At 52.8% G+C, this 17124-nt stretch overlaps 1 protein-coding gene across 46 annotated transcripts in view; it reads left to right on the forward strand.

Moving 5' to 3' along the window:
* The window catches only part of LRRFIP1 (LRR binding FLII interacting protein 1), a 141826-nt gene that overhangs the window by 64862 nt on the left and 59840 nt on the right, over window positions 1-17124 (forward strand). For 45 of the 46 annotated variants that reach the window (XM_027588824.2, XM_027588826.2, XM_027588827.2 and 42 more), the window contains one exon: window positions 10616-10702. In XM_027588824.2, the coding sequence (XP_027444625.2) occupies window positions 10616-10702 (87 nt within the window). Of the gene's footprint in view, window positions 1-10615; window positions 10703-13284; window positions 13312-17124 lie in introns of those variants that run through there. The other variant, XM_027588792.2, reaches the window with a different exon arrangement.

Genomic DNA, 17124 nt, shown 5'->3' on the forward strand with positions numbered 1-17124 from the left:
GAGGGCCAGCCGCACAGGTGGGGCCAAGCTGCTCTCACCTGTCAGTCACACATGGTTATTTGTGACTGTCATGCTTTCCTTTGTCTTTCCAGCACATTGAGGCTATTGAAGGAAATGTGAACCTTCTCTCAGCTCAGAAAAAACTCTCTCTCCTCTTCTGTTAACAGCAAGAGGAGAAATGTATCCACATGGAGGATACTGTGCAACTGTTTATTCATCCACATCAGTATGAGTAGTTGCTAAACTGAAGATTGTGTTGGGATGACTGGGTAAATGTCAGTTTGTAAAGTTTGGATGAATGTTACTAGTCATTGCTTTCTATAAAGTAACATGAATAATACTGTTCCTGAATCATACCAGTTTGTTATTTTGGTATGTGGGGTGCTTTTAAGAAGTTCATTATTCAGAAGGCAAAGTCAGGAGATCTCTAGTAGCAAAATGGGGAAAGAGAACTGACAGTCTCACTGTAGAAACAATTCACCCCTGGTGTACAGGCACAGCATTTTAGAAGTAAAGGAAGCTCCCAGAGATCACATAGCCTGGTTCCTCCATTCCCTATGATGAGGGCTAACGTCCAAAAGTGATGCAGTTTCCAAAACACAGACTGTTAACTAGAGAGAACACACTGATGGTCACCAGAGGGGAGGGGGCTGGAGGGGGGCAGTAAGTGATGGGGTTGAAGGAGCTCACTTACCATGATGAGCACAGAGTAATGTATGGAGCTGTTAAATCCCTATATTGTATACCTGAAACTAATATAATATGGTACGTTAATTACCGTGGAAATAAGATAAAATGAAGGATGTAAATAAATAAATATTGCATGATTAATACCACCACCACCAACAACAAAAAAGGTGATGTAGTTTGTCAGAGCCCATGTGACTGATAAACAGTAGAGCAGAACCAGAGGCTGGGTGTTGAGGCCCCTCTCTGGGTGGTCTCCGCATGCAGAGACCCGGAGCCCTGTGGCCCAGCCTGTGGAGAGGTGGTGCTGGATGCTCTGGGCTTTTCTACCAGGTGCCCTGGTCTGGGCTCCTGGAGGCCCATGGCCCAAGCCTTGCAAGGTAGAGACCTCTCTGAAGGCTGGTGTTTGTTTTATCATAAAACTCTTTGATGATTTTACAGTCGACTCCAGAACTCATTGGACTTGGTTTTGATGGAAACATGGTGTTGTAGATAACTAGTTAAACCTGAGTCTTTTAAAACAAAAAATACTTATTTATTTATTTATTTATTTATTTGAGAGAGATTGAGAGTGAGCAGAGGGAGGGGCAGAGGGAAAGAATCCCAAGCAGACACCACCACCACCACCCCCAACACAGAGCCAGATGCGGGGCTCGATCCTACAACCCTGAGATCATGACCTGAGCCGAAATCAAGAGTTGGACGCTCAGCCGACTGAGCCACCTAGGCGCCCCTAAACTTTAGTCTTTAACTTTCTGTTTTCCAAACCTTCAAGTAAAATGGACAAAGCGTGTCATGTTTCATTTGTGGCTCACACAGCAGCCTCCAGCCCCGTGCCCTTAACCTATGGCTGGGCTGTTTGGACCGCGGCCGAGCCGTAGAGAGGCTCAGCTCCCCCATTCCACTCTGCACTTTCAAAGCTATGGTTCTCAACCCAGTCGGACCCAGTGCCCCCTTTTTGTAACAAGTTTTTAACATCCTTGTTGCTAACCTGAAATGGAATTCATACGTGGTAAAATCTGCTGGTACACATAACGTCAAGTCAATATAATATGTCAACTGTTGCATTGCAAAGAAATAAAATAAAGGTAAATCTCAGTAACAGAAAGTGGATTGGATAGAGAAACGCTCCAGCCCTTTCTGGGTGTGCCAGAAGACCAGGGGAGCAGTCATGGGTGTGCAAACGTGTGCCCCGAGCCATAGCCGCAAACACAGATAGATGCAGGTGTGTGGTGCTGACTCAGACGCCATGCGTTCTGTTGCTGTTGGTGACTTGACATTCCTAAGTGGTCATTAACTCTTGAGAAAGTTCTGAACGGAGCCAAGTCATTTTCCCTCAATTTTAATGCTGATTGCATTCCTGGAACATCCAATGTATGTTAAAACTGTGCAAATTGTATTTTGATTTTATGCGTAAGTTGGAATCAGTTTGTAGATCTAAAAATTATTTTTCTTCTCTCCGTCTGAATCGTCAGTGGGAAAGTTCTTCAATGTGCAGGCCTGTCTGAATGCAGGATGCTTGGCCTGCCATGTCCTGCCCCTTACATGCTATCCGTGCCTGCCTCCAGTCATCATGACATCCTCACAATGCCCCCCACATTTCCAAAATGCCCTCTAACGAGTTGGCCCTGCCCCCATCAACAAATGCAGTCCCAAAGCATCTTCCCCTCCATGGTGATTGTACTTACAGGCATGGCCATGAAGCATGCGGCCCTTCACCGGGGGAACGGACAGTAATCGTGTAAGCAAGGGTTTGGGAAAGATGAGCATGTCTTTTGAGACTGGCATGAAGTGCACATGGCGGCCGAGGGCCACGGGGTGGTGGGTGCGGGGTACAGAGGCGGCACCAGTCACTGTGTGTGAGCTGCTAGCGAGCACGCTCCCTTCCCTGTTCGTGGCCCTGTGGGAGAACACGTCCCTTGTTCCACTTGGTTGCTTTGAAGAGCAGCCCATCTCGAGAATCTGCCACACACAAGGGATTAGGGATTTACCCAGAAAACAAGCTGGCTGTTGCCACTTCCTGTAGCAAAGGCCACTCTGGGAAGGAACTCTGTCAGCCTCGCGGTTACTCTGCACAGCCGTCCACTCCAGGTGGGAAATGGGCAGCGCATTATGAGGCACTTTCACATGGGCCCGTGTATGCGGGCTTCAGCGATTCGGTGGCTTCCAGCCTGCCCCGGCGGGAGCCGTGAGCCTTTGTCATCCTGGGGCAGAATCTCACATGGACAGAAGGCTCTGCTTGTTTCCAAACAAAATTGGTTCTTTGTCATAGCTTCAGGCTTCAGCTGCATGAGATTCCTATTACCTTCGCAGGAGCGAACCTTTCCCTGAGAGCTGATGAGCTCTGGTTAGATTATGCGGCCTGGAGAGAAGTCCGGTTTCTCAGTTCTGCTTGATTCTAAAACCTGAAGGCCAAAATGAATGTGTACAATCAATACCAAAACTTCCTCCTAATTCTAGAATGCTCTACAGCCGACAGATTGCATGTGGCTCATTCCCACGTTACGTCTGAGCGAACAGAACAAAGAGGTGGCAGTCACTGGGGTCCCTGAGGTGTGGCCACGGCCCAGCCCTCTCTCCATGGACCCCAGCGGTGTTCTTAATGTGTGGGGACAGTCTCCTCCCGAACACCTGTTCTAGAATGGCAGCGCACATGGTCACAGAGCGTGGCGCACCGTGGGCAGCACGTCAGCAGTGTGCGTGAGCCTGCCCAGGGTTCTGCATCATAGTCGTGGCAGCTCGCTTCTGGAGCCCTTGTCGTGGTGCCTTTCCAGCCCCCAGGAGATGCAGACGGTCGGGGACAGAAGCCTCTTAGCCCCCTTGGAGGAAGGGACAGAAGCGCATCTCAGTCCCGTTTCTCAAGAATCACCCCCGAGTTGGGGCTTGTAAACCCAGACGGGATCCAGCTCCCGCGTAGAGTTCTGGAACCCCTGGGAGCAACTGCAGAGTTGCAGAGAGAGTGAGACCATTTTCTGTGGCCGCAGGACGCGCGGTCTCGGGATATAGAATTCCATGCTCCGCTGGACTCCTAGGAAAGCGTCGAAGCCGAGGACGCGTACGCACGGAGCCGGGCTGCCGTGAAGCAGCACAAGGCTCTCCAGGAAGTGACCGAGTCTTCCTCCCACAGCCGCAGATCCTGCTCTGGGACTCCCGTTCCACGGGTGTTCATCACCTTGTGGCTCTGTGAGCATTATCGCACGGGGTCCTCCGGGTAGTTAAACGGGTAGGAGCTACAAGAAAGATACAGACACCCTTAGAGCTCTTCGAGCCCCCAAGATGTCCTCGGGATTGGGGGACGAGGTATCAGGGCTGGTGTGTGGCTGCCCCAGGCTGGGCAGCGTCCCGTCCCGCAGGCAGAATCTCCCCCAGCCGGCGGGAGCGCAGGTAAGGTTGGCCGGGGCGGCCGGGCGTGCGGAGGTCCTTACTCCTCCTTGCCGTTCTGCTCAGCCTCACGGTCCCTTGCCGAGCGGGGCGGTCCCTGAGCTCCAGCCAGCACCCTGGGACGGCTGTCACACTGGGGACCGTCCGGGGCTCTGAGCAGGAGGCCTGGCCCGTTCTGGCTGTTCCTCTCACTGCCGTCTCCCGGGTCCTGCTCGTGGGGAACCCACTCTGGAACCGGAGTCCATCGAGGCTGCGGGCAGAACGTAGTGACCCTGCTAAAGGACTCCTGCTTGCCCCCTGGTTTGTTCACTTCGCTCCCCGGCCTGGTCAGGCCTATGCTGCGGGGATGGGGCTTGTGGGGGAGACATGTGTCGTCCCCCCCCGGCCACCTGTGCACCTCTGCGGCCAACCCCAGGCTGGGGGCCTCGGTGCCTCCGGAGACCCTGCTGGGAGAGCCGGGGTGTGTGAGCCGCTTGTGAGGAGGACCCAGGGTCAGGCCTGTGCTGCTCTGTGTCTGCAGCAGCTCTGGAAGCGCACACGACACCCTCGCGTGGGAGAGCTGTCCTACCTGCAGTACAATAAATTATAACAGAGGCCCTGGGGAGTCAAGGGCTCTGCTGTTTAGAATTATTCTAGGGCACCTCTGGTGATGAGTGGAGGCTTCTTTTCTCGACTGTTTCCATTATCAGCGGGCACCTTGCTTAAAAGCCCAGCAGCTCTGAAGCTCCATTTGTGGGGTTCCAGGCCAGGGCAGCGGGTCCCGGGGGAGAAGGGCGTGGCTGGCCCGTCAGGGGAGAGGACGACACTGCATTCTGGCCGGGAGCCTGGCTGGATCAGCTCCTCCCCAGACCCTGGAGGGGCCTGCTGGGGGGGGCGGCAGGGGGAGCGGCAGGGGGGCTGGGGGAGCGGCAGCCCTGCAGGAGTTTCCAGCAACACCCCCGGCCACCTTCTAGCAGCCCTGAGCGTGGTTTTGGTTTGGGGGCTCCTTCCTTTCCTTCCTTCCTGTCGCTCTGCCTGCCTCCCCCTTTCTCCCTTCCTTTTAAAATTTTGCTATTTATTATGAAAAATGTCAAACATACCCAAACATAGATGGGATAACAGAAGACAGAGGTCCCCACACTTGAGGAAGTGTTGCCCCCCCCCCCCCCACACACACTGGGAGCATGTTGAAGCCCAGCTGGCTGGGCCCCACCCCAGAGGTTCTGATGGGGGGGCCAGGGGGGGAATTCTGCATCTCTAACTCATCCCCAGGTGTGCGGATCCTCGGGGTGGGGGGCACACTGTGACAGAAGGGCCCAGCAGTTGTCAGCGTACAGCCCTTTAGACCCCTCTCCCCCTAGTTCTCAGAAGGCAAATCTGATGGAGATGATACTATTTCAGTCTTAAATATTTTAGTATGTTCTCAAAAACGCTGTGGGGAGGAGGCTTGGGGCCCAGAGCTGTGCCTTCTCTGGAGCCGGTGAGAGCAGATGCTGAAGGCTTGGCGCCCCTCTCCTGTTGGCTCTTGTAGGAAGGGAAGAGGGCCGCCCAGGACCCCGGAGGAGGGGCCCAGCCAGCTTGCCCTGCTGCTGCCCCAGCAGGTGCCCTGAGGTCACAGAATGAGCTTGGTCGCAGGTCACTCAGGGGAGCAGCCAAGAAGCTCCATGGGGGCTGAAGAATGATGGAGCAGACTGCTCACTGGGCAGGGGTGCGCCGTCTTGTTTTCCAAGCTTGCTTTTCTGAACCCCTGTGCCATTTGTACTTTCTGTCCTGAATTCCACAAACCCATCCCTTCCCTTTTCTCTGTCCCTTCCGTTCGTCCTTCCAGCTTCGATGGACCATTGTCATCTCCCTTGAGTTTGGGAGTTTGGGGGTATCGAGGTAGCGGCACACCCCGACTCTGAGACCCACACAGGCCCTGGAGGCGTGCCGGGGTCAGCAGGCTGGGTGCTCGGCACGTCCAGGTTTGGGGCAGCACCCTGCGCGTCACAAGCATCCGGACGTGGTACGTGGGGATTCTTCACCAGGGTTCTCTGGCTGCTGGAGCACACGGGCTCTCCTCAGGACCTTGGGCTCCTGGCACCCTTTCCAGCGCCCTCTGTGGCCACGCCACTTTGCTTCATCCCACCTGTTCACGTTCACGGGCTTGCTTCCTGGATTCCATACAGACTCAGCACCTTCTCGTTCCCCACGTTTCAGCCAGAACGGTGGTTCTCGGAGGTCGACCCCACTGTGTCCCTTTGTAAAACCCTCCAGTGGCTTCACATTCCTTCAGGATAAGCTTCCAGATACAGGGCCTGAGAGCTAGGGTCTACACCCCAGGCCCTCAGGCTTCTCCACCTTGTCCCCCCCCCCCCCCCCCCCCGCCACATCACTATACTCCCCAGCCCTGGCTCTCTCCTCCGGAGACTGGGGACCCCCACCGCGGTCTGCAGGTCCTTCCCTGGCCATGTCTGAAGGTGTGGCAAGGTTGGGTGGGCCTGGGCTGGTGATAACCAAGAGCTGCAGTCCCCACCAGCTAAGTACAGAAGTGAAAGTCAGCATTTGGAAACTCTCCTACAAACTGACATGGCTGTGACCTCAAGAATGTGAGTTTGTATTTCACAAAAGTGGCGGGTGGTGATGGGTTTGTCCCGTACATAGGAGCAGTGGCCCGAGGCACAGGGAGGCCAAGAGAAAGCCTTTACCTGGCCTGGGGCAATCGGAGGGCAGGGCTGGGCCTCCCAGGAAATGCTGCAGGGGAATGAATTCGTGTTTGCTTCTCACTGTGGTGGACCAGAGCTATTTTGTAGTTTTTGTTCATTTAATGACTTGATCAAACAGATTTTTTTCTGGTGATTTGGCAAGGATCATTTGGGTGATCACTGTCTCTTAGGCTCTGGGTCAGGCTCTTTGGTGTTCTTGACAATGTCATTGTTTTAGGGTGAATTGTGTTGTCAGAACTCTCTAGTTTTTCCTTCAGGCATCTCAGGCCAGGGCCAGGCTTCTGATGCTGGTCTAGTCTTGTGCTCACAAAGTTGGGTGTGCAGAGTTTCTGGACCGGTTTAAATGTTGGCCTCTATGTCTGTTGGTTTTTAATTTGCCAGATTCCCAGAAGCGAGCATGATTGTTACCACTTCCTATATCACGGGCATCTTGCTTCCTGCCTGAGTCCCATGTGAATCCTAAAAGAGGAAGGTGGCAATTGCAAGGATTTGAAATTGTACTAAATTAGAAATTTCTCCCCTGGGCGCCTGGGTGACTCAGTTGGTTAAGCAACTGCCTTCGGCTCAGGTCATGATCCTGGAGTCCCGGGATCGAGTCCCGCATCAGGCTCCCTGCTCAGCGGGGAGTCTGCTTCTCCCTCTGACCCTCTTCCCTCTCGTGCTCTCTCTCATTCTCTCTCTCTCAAATAAATAAATAAAATCTTTAAAAAAGAAAAAAGAAAGGTTTCCCCTTTCTGAATTCTAACCTGAGGTCGATTGACTACAGTTGGTGTGTCTCCGAGGCTGGCTGATGTGTCCTCCTAAGGAATTTACTCCATGACTTGGTTCATGCACATGGTTCCTTTTTACCATCCCCAGCCCGGGTCCCTCAAGTTGGGGGCTGGTGGGGTTTGGTCTGTTGGCGCCATTGTCCTCTCATAGCCAGGACAGACGTCCTGGGTTGGACATGAGGACCACAGGAGTGGGCGGGCCATGACCGGAGCCTTTTCCTGGGTGCAGGGAGGCCCACGGGGTAGCTGGGATGTAGTCTATGTGGTCTGGTGGGATGTTATTTTGGAGGCCTGCCCGTCTGGTGGGGAGGTCGCGCCAGGGGTCAGGGACTGCATGTTCACGTAGGTGGTCTCTTGAGGGCTCTTCGGCCCAGTCCCAAGCAGAGCTAGATGAGAGTAGGGCAGGACAGGGCGGGTGTGTAAGTGCTCAGATCCCCCGCAGCTCGGAGACACTAACCCTGTGCGAGCCGACCCCGCCTCCTTATCTCCTTATCTCTGCTCTGTAACAAATATCCCAAATATCCAGAAACCTAAAACACACATTTATCGTATTAGGCTCTGTGGTCACAGTTCTGGGCACAGCTTACCGGCTCCTCTGCTCACGGTCACACGGGCTGTGGTCCTTTCTGGAGCCTGAGGTCCTCTCGAGCTCACGGGGTCATAGGCACAATTTAGCTCCTTATTGTTGCAAAACCAAGGTCCCATTTTCCCACTGGCTGTCTACCGGGGCCGCTCGCGGCTCTTACAGCCCACCGGCTGGTCCTTGTCACGTGGCCCCTGACGTGGTCCTCTCACACAGGCCACCATGCTCTCTCCAGGCCAGCAGGAGAGTCTGTCTGACTTCCAGACCCTCTTTTAAAGGCCTCGCCTGATTAGGTGAGGCCCACCCAGGATAATCTGTCTTTTGATTGAGTCAGCTAATGAGGGACCTTAATTATTTTTGCGTTTCTCTTTGCCATGCGACGAAACCCAGTCACAGGAGGGGCATCTTTCCTACTCACAGTGCTGCCCACACTCAAGGGGAGAGGATTATGTGGAGCAAGTGCACCAGGGCAGGAATCTTGGGGACCCCCTGAGAATCGGGCCTGCCACACTCCTCTCTGCCTGTGTCCCCCCTGGCAGCCCTCCCTTTTTCTGTTCCCTTTCCTGTTTCTCATATTCCCGCTCCGCCCCTGGCCTTCGCCCACCTCCATGCCCCCCCTCCGCCCCGGTCCCAAGCTGGAGGCTATGGTGGCCTGGTCTGTACCAGCTTAGACATAGCCCCAGAGCTGGCAGGCAGGGAGCCCCGGCCTCCCCGCAGGAAGGCAGGGAAGCAGGCTGCACTCAGGGTGAACCTAGTCGTCTTGCTGGCCCGGCCATGGGACTGTAACATCTCATCATGGCCAGATATCAAACAAACCTTCCCTTCCCCTCCCTGTGAGCTTTGCTGGATCTTTTTATAGACCCCGAGTGGCCCTTCACACAGTGTAACATGGTTTAGAAAATTGAAAATGGCACCAAGGTATCGATGTTCTGAGGCAGTTGTGATATTTGACACCACCTCCCCCCCCCCCCCCCCGCCGCCCCTGACTTGAGGGACCTGGGCTTGGGTTGTTAAAGGAACCACACGAGTGAACCAAGTTACAGAAGAAATTCCTTATAAGGCCACACACCAGCCAATCTCTGACACATCAGCTACGGTCAGTTTTCACCCTAGGTTCGAATTTGGACAGAAGATAAATTTGTAAGTCAGTACAAGTATGGCATGGGGGACATGGACATCCTTGACCCCAGGCCCCACCCCCCTGATGTGAGCCTGGTCCTGTGGGAGAAGCTGGGCGATGACATTTGGGCCACCTCCTGCTTGCTGGACCACTGGCCACACTTCTCATGGCCCTAGTTTAACACCTGAAACTGTATCTACAGAACTGTCGGTGGGAGAATTACAAGTGTATTCATTCCCCCAAAAAACGGTGGAAAGAAGGTGGCATTTGCTTGACACCGAAAAACCCGAATCCGGGTACACCTGCACCAGGTCCTCACTGAGCCGTGTGCTGTGTCGGCTGAAATAGTGAATAGACGACAGGGGATCTGTGAAGCGGGAAGTAGTGTTTGAGTGGCAGGTTGAAGGGCGCAGGTCAGCCCTGGTCCAACATTTTAAGTGGTCTTCAGCAGTTTGGCTAAATAGCTATCCAAGTTGATAAAGAGTTGCATGGAGATGGTTTGTTTTGTTTTGTTTTAATGTAATGCTTCTAATAGCTAGGTCTCACTGACCGTCCTGCTCTGGTCTTACTTGTCTTGAGAAAAGACGAGCTGCCCAGCACTGCAGGTGTTTGAGGGGGGGAGCTGAGGGCAGCAGGGCGTCCTGAGAGGTGACTAGACAGGAGTTTTGGAAAGCAGCGTCAGAGTCTCAGCCCTGTGCCCTGCTCTGTAAAAGGGAGGGGTTGAACCAGTGGCCTGTGGTCCTGCCCAGCTCTAATGCTTTGCCCCGGGCAGTTGTCTGTTGTAGCTCCGGAGGAAGGCACACCGCCCAGCATTGCCACTTACAGGCTGTGTGACCTTGGTCAAGTTACGTACCCTCTCTGTGCCATAGTTCCCGCCTCTATAAACTGGGGATGGGAATAGTGTCTACCTAATAGGCTGTTGCAAGGGGTATATGGCACAATATATATAAAGTCCTTAGAACTGTGCCCACTTAGGGGCGCGTGCGTGGCTCAGTTGGTGAAGCGTCTGTCTTCTGCTCAGGTCATGGTCTCAGGGTTCTGGGATCACCCCATCTCAGGCTCCCTGATCAGTGGGGAGTCGTCTTCTCCCTCTCCCTCTGCCCCTTCCCCCAGCTTCTACTCTGTCTCTCGCTCTCAAATAAATAAAATCTTTAAAAAGAAAACAAACCTGTGCCTGCCTGGCATTTAGTAAGGGCTCCATAAACAGTAGGGATCCTTATTACTGTAACCACTGCTACTGTCATTCCTGATGACCTTTAACTCATATGAGTCTGCGATGTGTTATTGTATATTTATTAAACCCCAAACAAAGTCTCTTACTAACAGCCTCACTGTTCACACGAAACGAGCCACTGGTCTGTCTTCTCATGAAATCTCCCATCTGTTTCAGGCGGAGGCGAGGCTGGCCGCGAAGCGGGCAGCCCGCGCCGAGGCTCGAGAGATCCGAATGAAGGAGCTGGAGCGGCAGCAGAAAGAGGTAACACTTGAAGTTCTGCGTTGGTTCCTTTCACGGGCATTTTTATTTTAGGTAGAGCATGCAAGTGCAGAGACACCTGTTGCTATTGACGCACCTGTCCGCTTGACGTTGCTCATGATCGGAATGCACCGGGCCTGTGACTTTTGTTCAAGGTCAGGCCGGGGAGTGCACATAGCACGGATACCAGGCGTGCCTGTCCCAGTCCTCAACCTGCCAGATCCTGAGACAGCCTCCCGCACGGCCACTTGCCTGCATACATGCAGCCCAGCCTTCTGGCTGAAAGGAGCCAAGAGGTGCTGGTTCTGAACCTCAAGGTCCCAACTGTCCAGCTAGAATATCAAGCCTCTTGAGTTAAAATGTGAAAGGACAGAATATTACTTTTTTAAACTCACCAAACTATTTTGTTTACAAATATTTCTCCTGTGGCTTTTACCTGTTTTAATAAGTTTCATGATGCCTGAAACCCACGTGTGATGCAGAAAACAGACTATACACCATGGTGGAATAGTTAGGGAAGAAACTGCCCCTCCCCCACCCCGGGGAAAGTGTTCAGGCATGGGCTTACACACCTGTTCATGTTGTTTGCGACTTACTTTCATAATCTCGAGCTCGAGCCGAGGTCATATGGACAGCACGAGGACTCTTGAACTTGTGGTTAGAGCAGTGAGCTTTTCTGTGACCTTGAAGTCAGGGTGGTAGAGGAAGCAAGTCCCCGTCTACCAGACCTGTGTTTTCTGTGGGCCACACCCTGCTGGAGCATCCACACCAGACCCCACTCGAGGGCTTTTCTTGTTCAGAACATTTGGATTTATTGAGCCAGAGAGAGGCAGCCAGGTGCTTTTCCTAGGGCTGATTTCACATAGCCAGAATTTTAAAGCTGAGCCAGTGTTTTAAAGCATGTGAGATTTCCGATAAAAACCTACATTTCCAGTTTCTCTTCAAATCCTTGCAGATTCCAGCGCACGCCCTCACATTCCCCGTAGGGGGAGGCCCGGCCACCAGCCTGACGTGCTCATGGCCACTCCCTGCGTGCGGAGGGGTACCACACCACATGGTGGGCAGGTTCACGCAGGGAAGGGGCATGACCAGATTCAAATCTGGGGAAGAAACCTCTTCCCCGGGGTTTGAAGAATGGATTGAAGATTGCTAGAAGCTCCAGGCCAGGATGTTACTTAGGAGAGTCAAACCACAGGCCCAGTGGTGGGAGGGCAGGGGGGCCCCCGAGGGGGGACGTGGGGGGACGTGGTTTCCAAGAGAAGGGCCACACCACGCTCCAGCGGTGCCTGGGAAGCGACTCAAGCAGATGAGCGAGCTGCCACCCTGCAACAAGGCTTTAGCTACTACTCATCCTGTGTTTACAACGTGGGTAAAGCCTCAACAAATATTTGAAGGTAATTCACCACGTCCTCCCCCCTCGTTAGAAATACAAACACAGTCAGAACTAAGTCTAGTTTCTAAGATATTCTGCCTGTAGAATTACTTCTGCTTTGATTTCTTGTACTTTTTCTCTTAATTTATGCAAAGCACGGGTTTGGCATTTTCCCAGTGCCTTCCCCCCGAGAATCACAGTTGCCATTTTAAAACTGGAAATAGGCACTCTGGAATTTTCACGTGGGTGATTTGGACTCGCCCGTTGCACTGATGACTACCGTGAAGCACCCCTTCCTGTCACCTCACTTAAGGGTGAGGTTTGGCCCCAGTCGGGATGGGGGCCTGATGGATACCCGTCCACCAGCTTAGGGGACACGTCTCACCAGGAGCGATGGTCGAAGATCATTCAGAGACACATTTCCAGAACATTTCTGGAGAGAAGTATCTGAACAGGAGGTCGAGAAAAAGTATAGATCTGGTTGCTTGTAGACTTTGTCATGTACCTGTCTGAGACCCTGTCACCATGCTGGAGGAGCCCCCCCCCCGACACCAGGCAGCTTCTGCAAACTCAGACGCTGGTATTAATAGTAACTAGAGGCCACCCAATGGAAAAGTTCTTTTAGCCTGAACTGGTTTTTAAAAATAGATATTTTTCCTTTTTCAGATGCTTATTTCAAACTGCCTGGTGTCCGTTTCCCGTTAGAATATTTCCGTTCGTTCAGCAAATACTTGCACACGCACTGTGTGCAGGACGCTGCTACCCCCTGCCCCGCTTTAGAAAGGAGCACGTCAGTGGGGCGGTAAGGTGGCCACGACCTGGGCCACGAACTCTGCCTTGCAGGCTGCACCACCGTCAGGGGCCCACGGCCACCGCCCTCTTGGGGCTCATTTGGTTTTAATCTGCTCTCCTGGTTCTGCAACAGGCCCCCAGTTCCTTGGTATATTAAGGTCGTAAAAGCCTTGTAGGGAGAACTTCCCGACACGTGTTCCTGCTCTACCAGCTTCTCCACAGTTGACTGAGTCCCAGCAGCGTTGCTGTCTCTGGCGGCCTGTGGCTGCATCTGAGCCCGCTGCTGGAGCCGGCGGGCCGGCCCTGGGCAGAGCGGGGGACGGTCAGGCACTCAGGCTGGTGTTAGGAATCGTAATTTTATCATCGTCCTCCAGTGTAAGAGAAGCTTACACTCACCAAGAGTACGATGTGAAATTTCTACAAAACCGAGACAAGAATGAATTATGCGGTATGTATATACACATCTGTTTTCCAAATTATGTGTTTAGATTAACTATGGCCTGTCCTTAATGACGGGTGGAGCTGATTTAAATACGTGCTTGATAACATAAGTGGCTTATCACTCACAAAGTTCTTTAGCAAAAGTTCTTGATTTAGAAAACGAAAGTGAAGAATTGAGCCGCGAAAATGACTGTTTGAGTGGCCTCCTTTAGAAGCAAAGCCCCCCCTGCTCCCTTCGGCTCCCACTGTCCCTCACAGCAGCCTCACGAGGCCAGGAAGCCCCCACTGGGCACACGGGGCAGGGGAGCCCCCTGTCTCCCGCCCCAGGGCACTTGAACCTGGGCCTGTGCGCTGGCAGAGCCCCGCTCCTGGGCAGCACAGCCCGTCCCCGGCATTTGGTGCTGGCCGAGGAGCTCAGCTTTGCAGAGAAAAGCTGATTAAAACCAGGGATCTGATCAAAAACGCCACGGTTGGCCTCCGAGGTCGTACACATATTAGAATTGTGACATTCTCCATTTTAACCACGTTTCACGTCTATTGTCAAGACGTTGAAGTGGTTCCTGGGAATCAGATGTTGTATCTTGAGTTGAATTCCAAGGAACGTCTCACACAAAAGCAGGTGGTCATTGGGGTCCCTTCAGTGTTCAGCTACACCACAGAGGGGCTTGCAGACGCGGGAGCGGGTTTCCACAGCGAGTGGGTTTGAGTTCTGAGGGGCCAGCAGGAAAGCTTGGCTTTGCCTGTGAGAAGGTACCTCTGGTGAACACCAGTTTCTTAATTCTCTTCCCTGGGTGATGTCACCCTCCTCCCTGGGTGATCCCACCCTCCTCCCTGGGTGATCCCACCCTCCTCCCTGGGTGATCCCATCCTGCTCCCTGGGTGATCCCACCCTCCTCCCTGGGTGATCCCACCCTCCTCCCTGGGTGATCCCACCCTGCTCCCTGGGTGATCCCACCCTGCTCCCTGGGTGATCCCACCCTCCTCCCTGGGTGATCCCACAGACCACCTGTGCTCACCTTGCTCCCTGGGTGATCCCACCCTCCTCCCTGGGTGATCCCACAGACCACCTGTGCTCACCTTGCTCCCTGGGTGATCCCACCCTCCTCCCTGGGTGATCCCACCCTCCTCCCTGGGTGATCCCACCCTCCTCCCTGGGTGATCCCACAGACCACCTGTGCTCACCTTGCTCCCTGGGTGATCCCACCCTCCTCCCTGGGTGATCCCACCCTCCTCCCTGGGTGATCCCACCCTGCTCCCTGGGTGATCCCACCCTCCTCCCTGGGTGATCCCACCCTGCTCCCTGGGTGATCCCACCCTCCTCCCTGGGTGATCCCACAAACTGGCAGTGAGTTAGCGGAGGCACCTCTACAGTTCCTTCTCTGCTCACCTCAGACTCTTATTCGGGGTCAGTCACATGCCTGATGACCAGCTCCCATGGTGGGATTTATTAGTGTGCACAGTGATAATCTGTATGTGTCAGGGAGTCAGCAGAGAAACTAACCCTGGTCCACACAGCTTGTTGGGACGCTGAGTGAAGGAGTGGCATGTGGGCTAAGGCAGAACACAAGCACAGCCAGGTCAAGGAAGGGATGAAGCATGGAGGGAGCCCCCCCACACCCTGCCCCAGTCTGTCCTGCAGTTTATACTGATTTGGTTGGCTCAGCAGCAGCACTGAACCATCCAAATGATGATTTTGCTAGCAGAAATTGAGGGTCTTTGAAATATGAAAGCATTGATATTTAAAGTTTATCTAATGCTTCAAAAAAGGGGGGATTTGAAAGGTTTAAATTAAAATAGATGTATATTTTATTGCTAGTCGAAGAGAGCTGAGGTGGGGCAGAGGGGAACCACAGGGACGTCCTAGAGCCCCTGGTCCGGGGCAGCAGCACACCTGGGTGCTGTCACAATCTGTGAGGGACTCTGCCCGAGTTTGACTTACAGGGGAGGAGAGTGGACAGTTATCCCTACAGCTAAGAAATGGGCAAGCCCAGATTCGCATGTAGGCCTGACGGCTTCAAAGTGTGGTCCTCCTGGTGTGCCCTCTACCTCCAAAGACAAATGTGTAATTAACAAGAAAAATCCAGGGCGGAGTCTCTGGGATTCCGGTTGTCTGGGAGCTGGCTGGCACCCACAGCAGAGGGGAAAGAGAAGATGCACATAATCCCGGTCATTTTACAAGCAGAAGCATACCCCGGGAAACCAGTTTTTCCACTGGTGTGGCCTTGGAAGCGCAGTATAGTAAACACAGAATAGGCAGCTTGGTTAGCAAGAACACAGAAGCTTTAGCTGTTCATCTAGCTCTTTCTTGATGTGAGCCAAGTCCGGAGGGGGGCACTGTACCTGTGTGCACGCATGTGCCCACGTGAGTGTTTGTGTCTACCTCTAGAGGGGGAAGCGAGACAAGCTAGCAGGGTCTAAGGATTTAGGAAGGTGTACAGACAACACTTCTTTCAGCCCGCCGTTTGCATATCATATCTCTGGGCCTGGCTTTTATTAGAACTAGCTAACGCAATTTGAGGTTATACAATCTGATAGCCCCAGCCATTGGCATTTAAGTTGTTGATTAAGTGGAAATGAATATGCTTTGGAAGGCCAGTGTTTAACTAGTAGGGTTGATATTTTGGTGTAAGAAAATTGAGAAACACGATCTCTGTTTTCATCTGGTGGCAAGCCATCCACCTCTACACAGGTGTTTCTGAGCAGGGGCGAGGCTTTCCTGGAGAGGGAGCTCAGATCCAGGGACGGTGGACAGAGCCTTGACTCCTTGGAGGAGGAGGGGTGACTGTCCTTGGGGGCCAGGAAGCAGGAAGCCAGTGACAAAGGTTGGGGGTTTTGGAGGTGGGTTGTGGTTGGAACCACACTAGTGCCTGGGATACCCCAAGTCGGGCGTGGAGAGTGCACAGAGGGGTGAGGGGAGCAAGCAGATATTATGCTGGAGCATAGATCTGACCTCGAGGCCCACAGACCCTGAGGACGCAGGGCTTGTGGCCTGGCTGTGGATTTACCTGGACCACCCAGGCCTGCCCAGCCCTCCCGCTCTCTCCATCATGGTTCTTCTCTGTGCAAATTGAGACCCGACTATGACCTATGTTCCCTGTGCTGTGGGACTGTTTAAAAGGATTATGAGCTCCTTTTGAATGGATTCATTAGGGAAGAATAATATGTAGATATTCTTTGGGAACTCCAAGTGAACCTTTTACTTCACATGAGGACCTCCACTAACAGAAACAAAATGGTAATAGATGACCAGCCAATATGATGAACAGGATGCATCTCTTTCATTGCTACTGACTTGATAAACGTTTTCATGGAGAGTACTGTGTGTCATATGGTCATAATGTTGAATATACTCACCTGTGCCACCTGTGTAAGACCAGAAATGCCAAGCGTTGACAGTGCCTTGAATAAAGCCTGACTCAGCAAATGTTTTGTTCTATGAATGAGTCTGAAATCTCAGTCTTACCTAATGATTACTACACAATTAGGAGAAACATCGGAAGCAAATGAATGTGTCAGTGTGCAATAATCCGCTTTTTAAAAAAATATTTCCATTCTATTCTAGTGATTGCTTTTCCTTTACCTGTCATTTTCCTGGCATTGTTTGTACCTGCATGAATCAGAACAGGAAAGCATCTTCCTTCCCTATATGTGAACTTGACCAGTTGACTTTCCAATTCTGTTTCTTTACTTTCTAGTGGAACTTTTATCACTGGGCAAAGAGATTTCGAATTGAAGATGAAGTGCTTTTAATGGGTTACACGGACCACTGCTGGTAATGGGTCACATGGACCCATGCAGTGGAATCATACCAGGATTCTTG

Source organism: Zalophus californianus, chromosome 3 (genome assembly GCF_009762305.2).
Source record: "Zalophus californianus isolate mZalCal1 chromosome 3, mZalCal1.pri.v2, whole genome shotgun sequence".
Lineage (NCBI taxonomy): Eukaryota > Metazoa > Chordata > Mammalia > Carnivora > Otariidae > Zalophus > Zalophus californianus.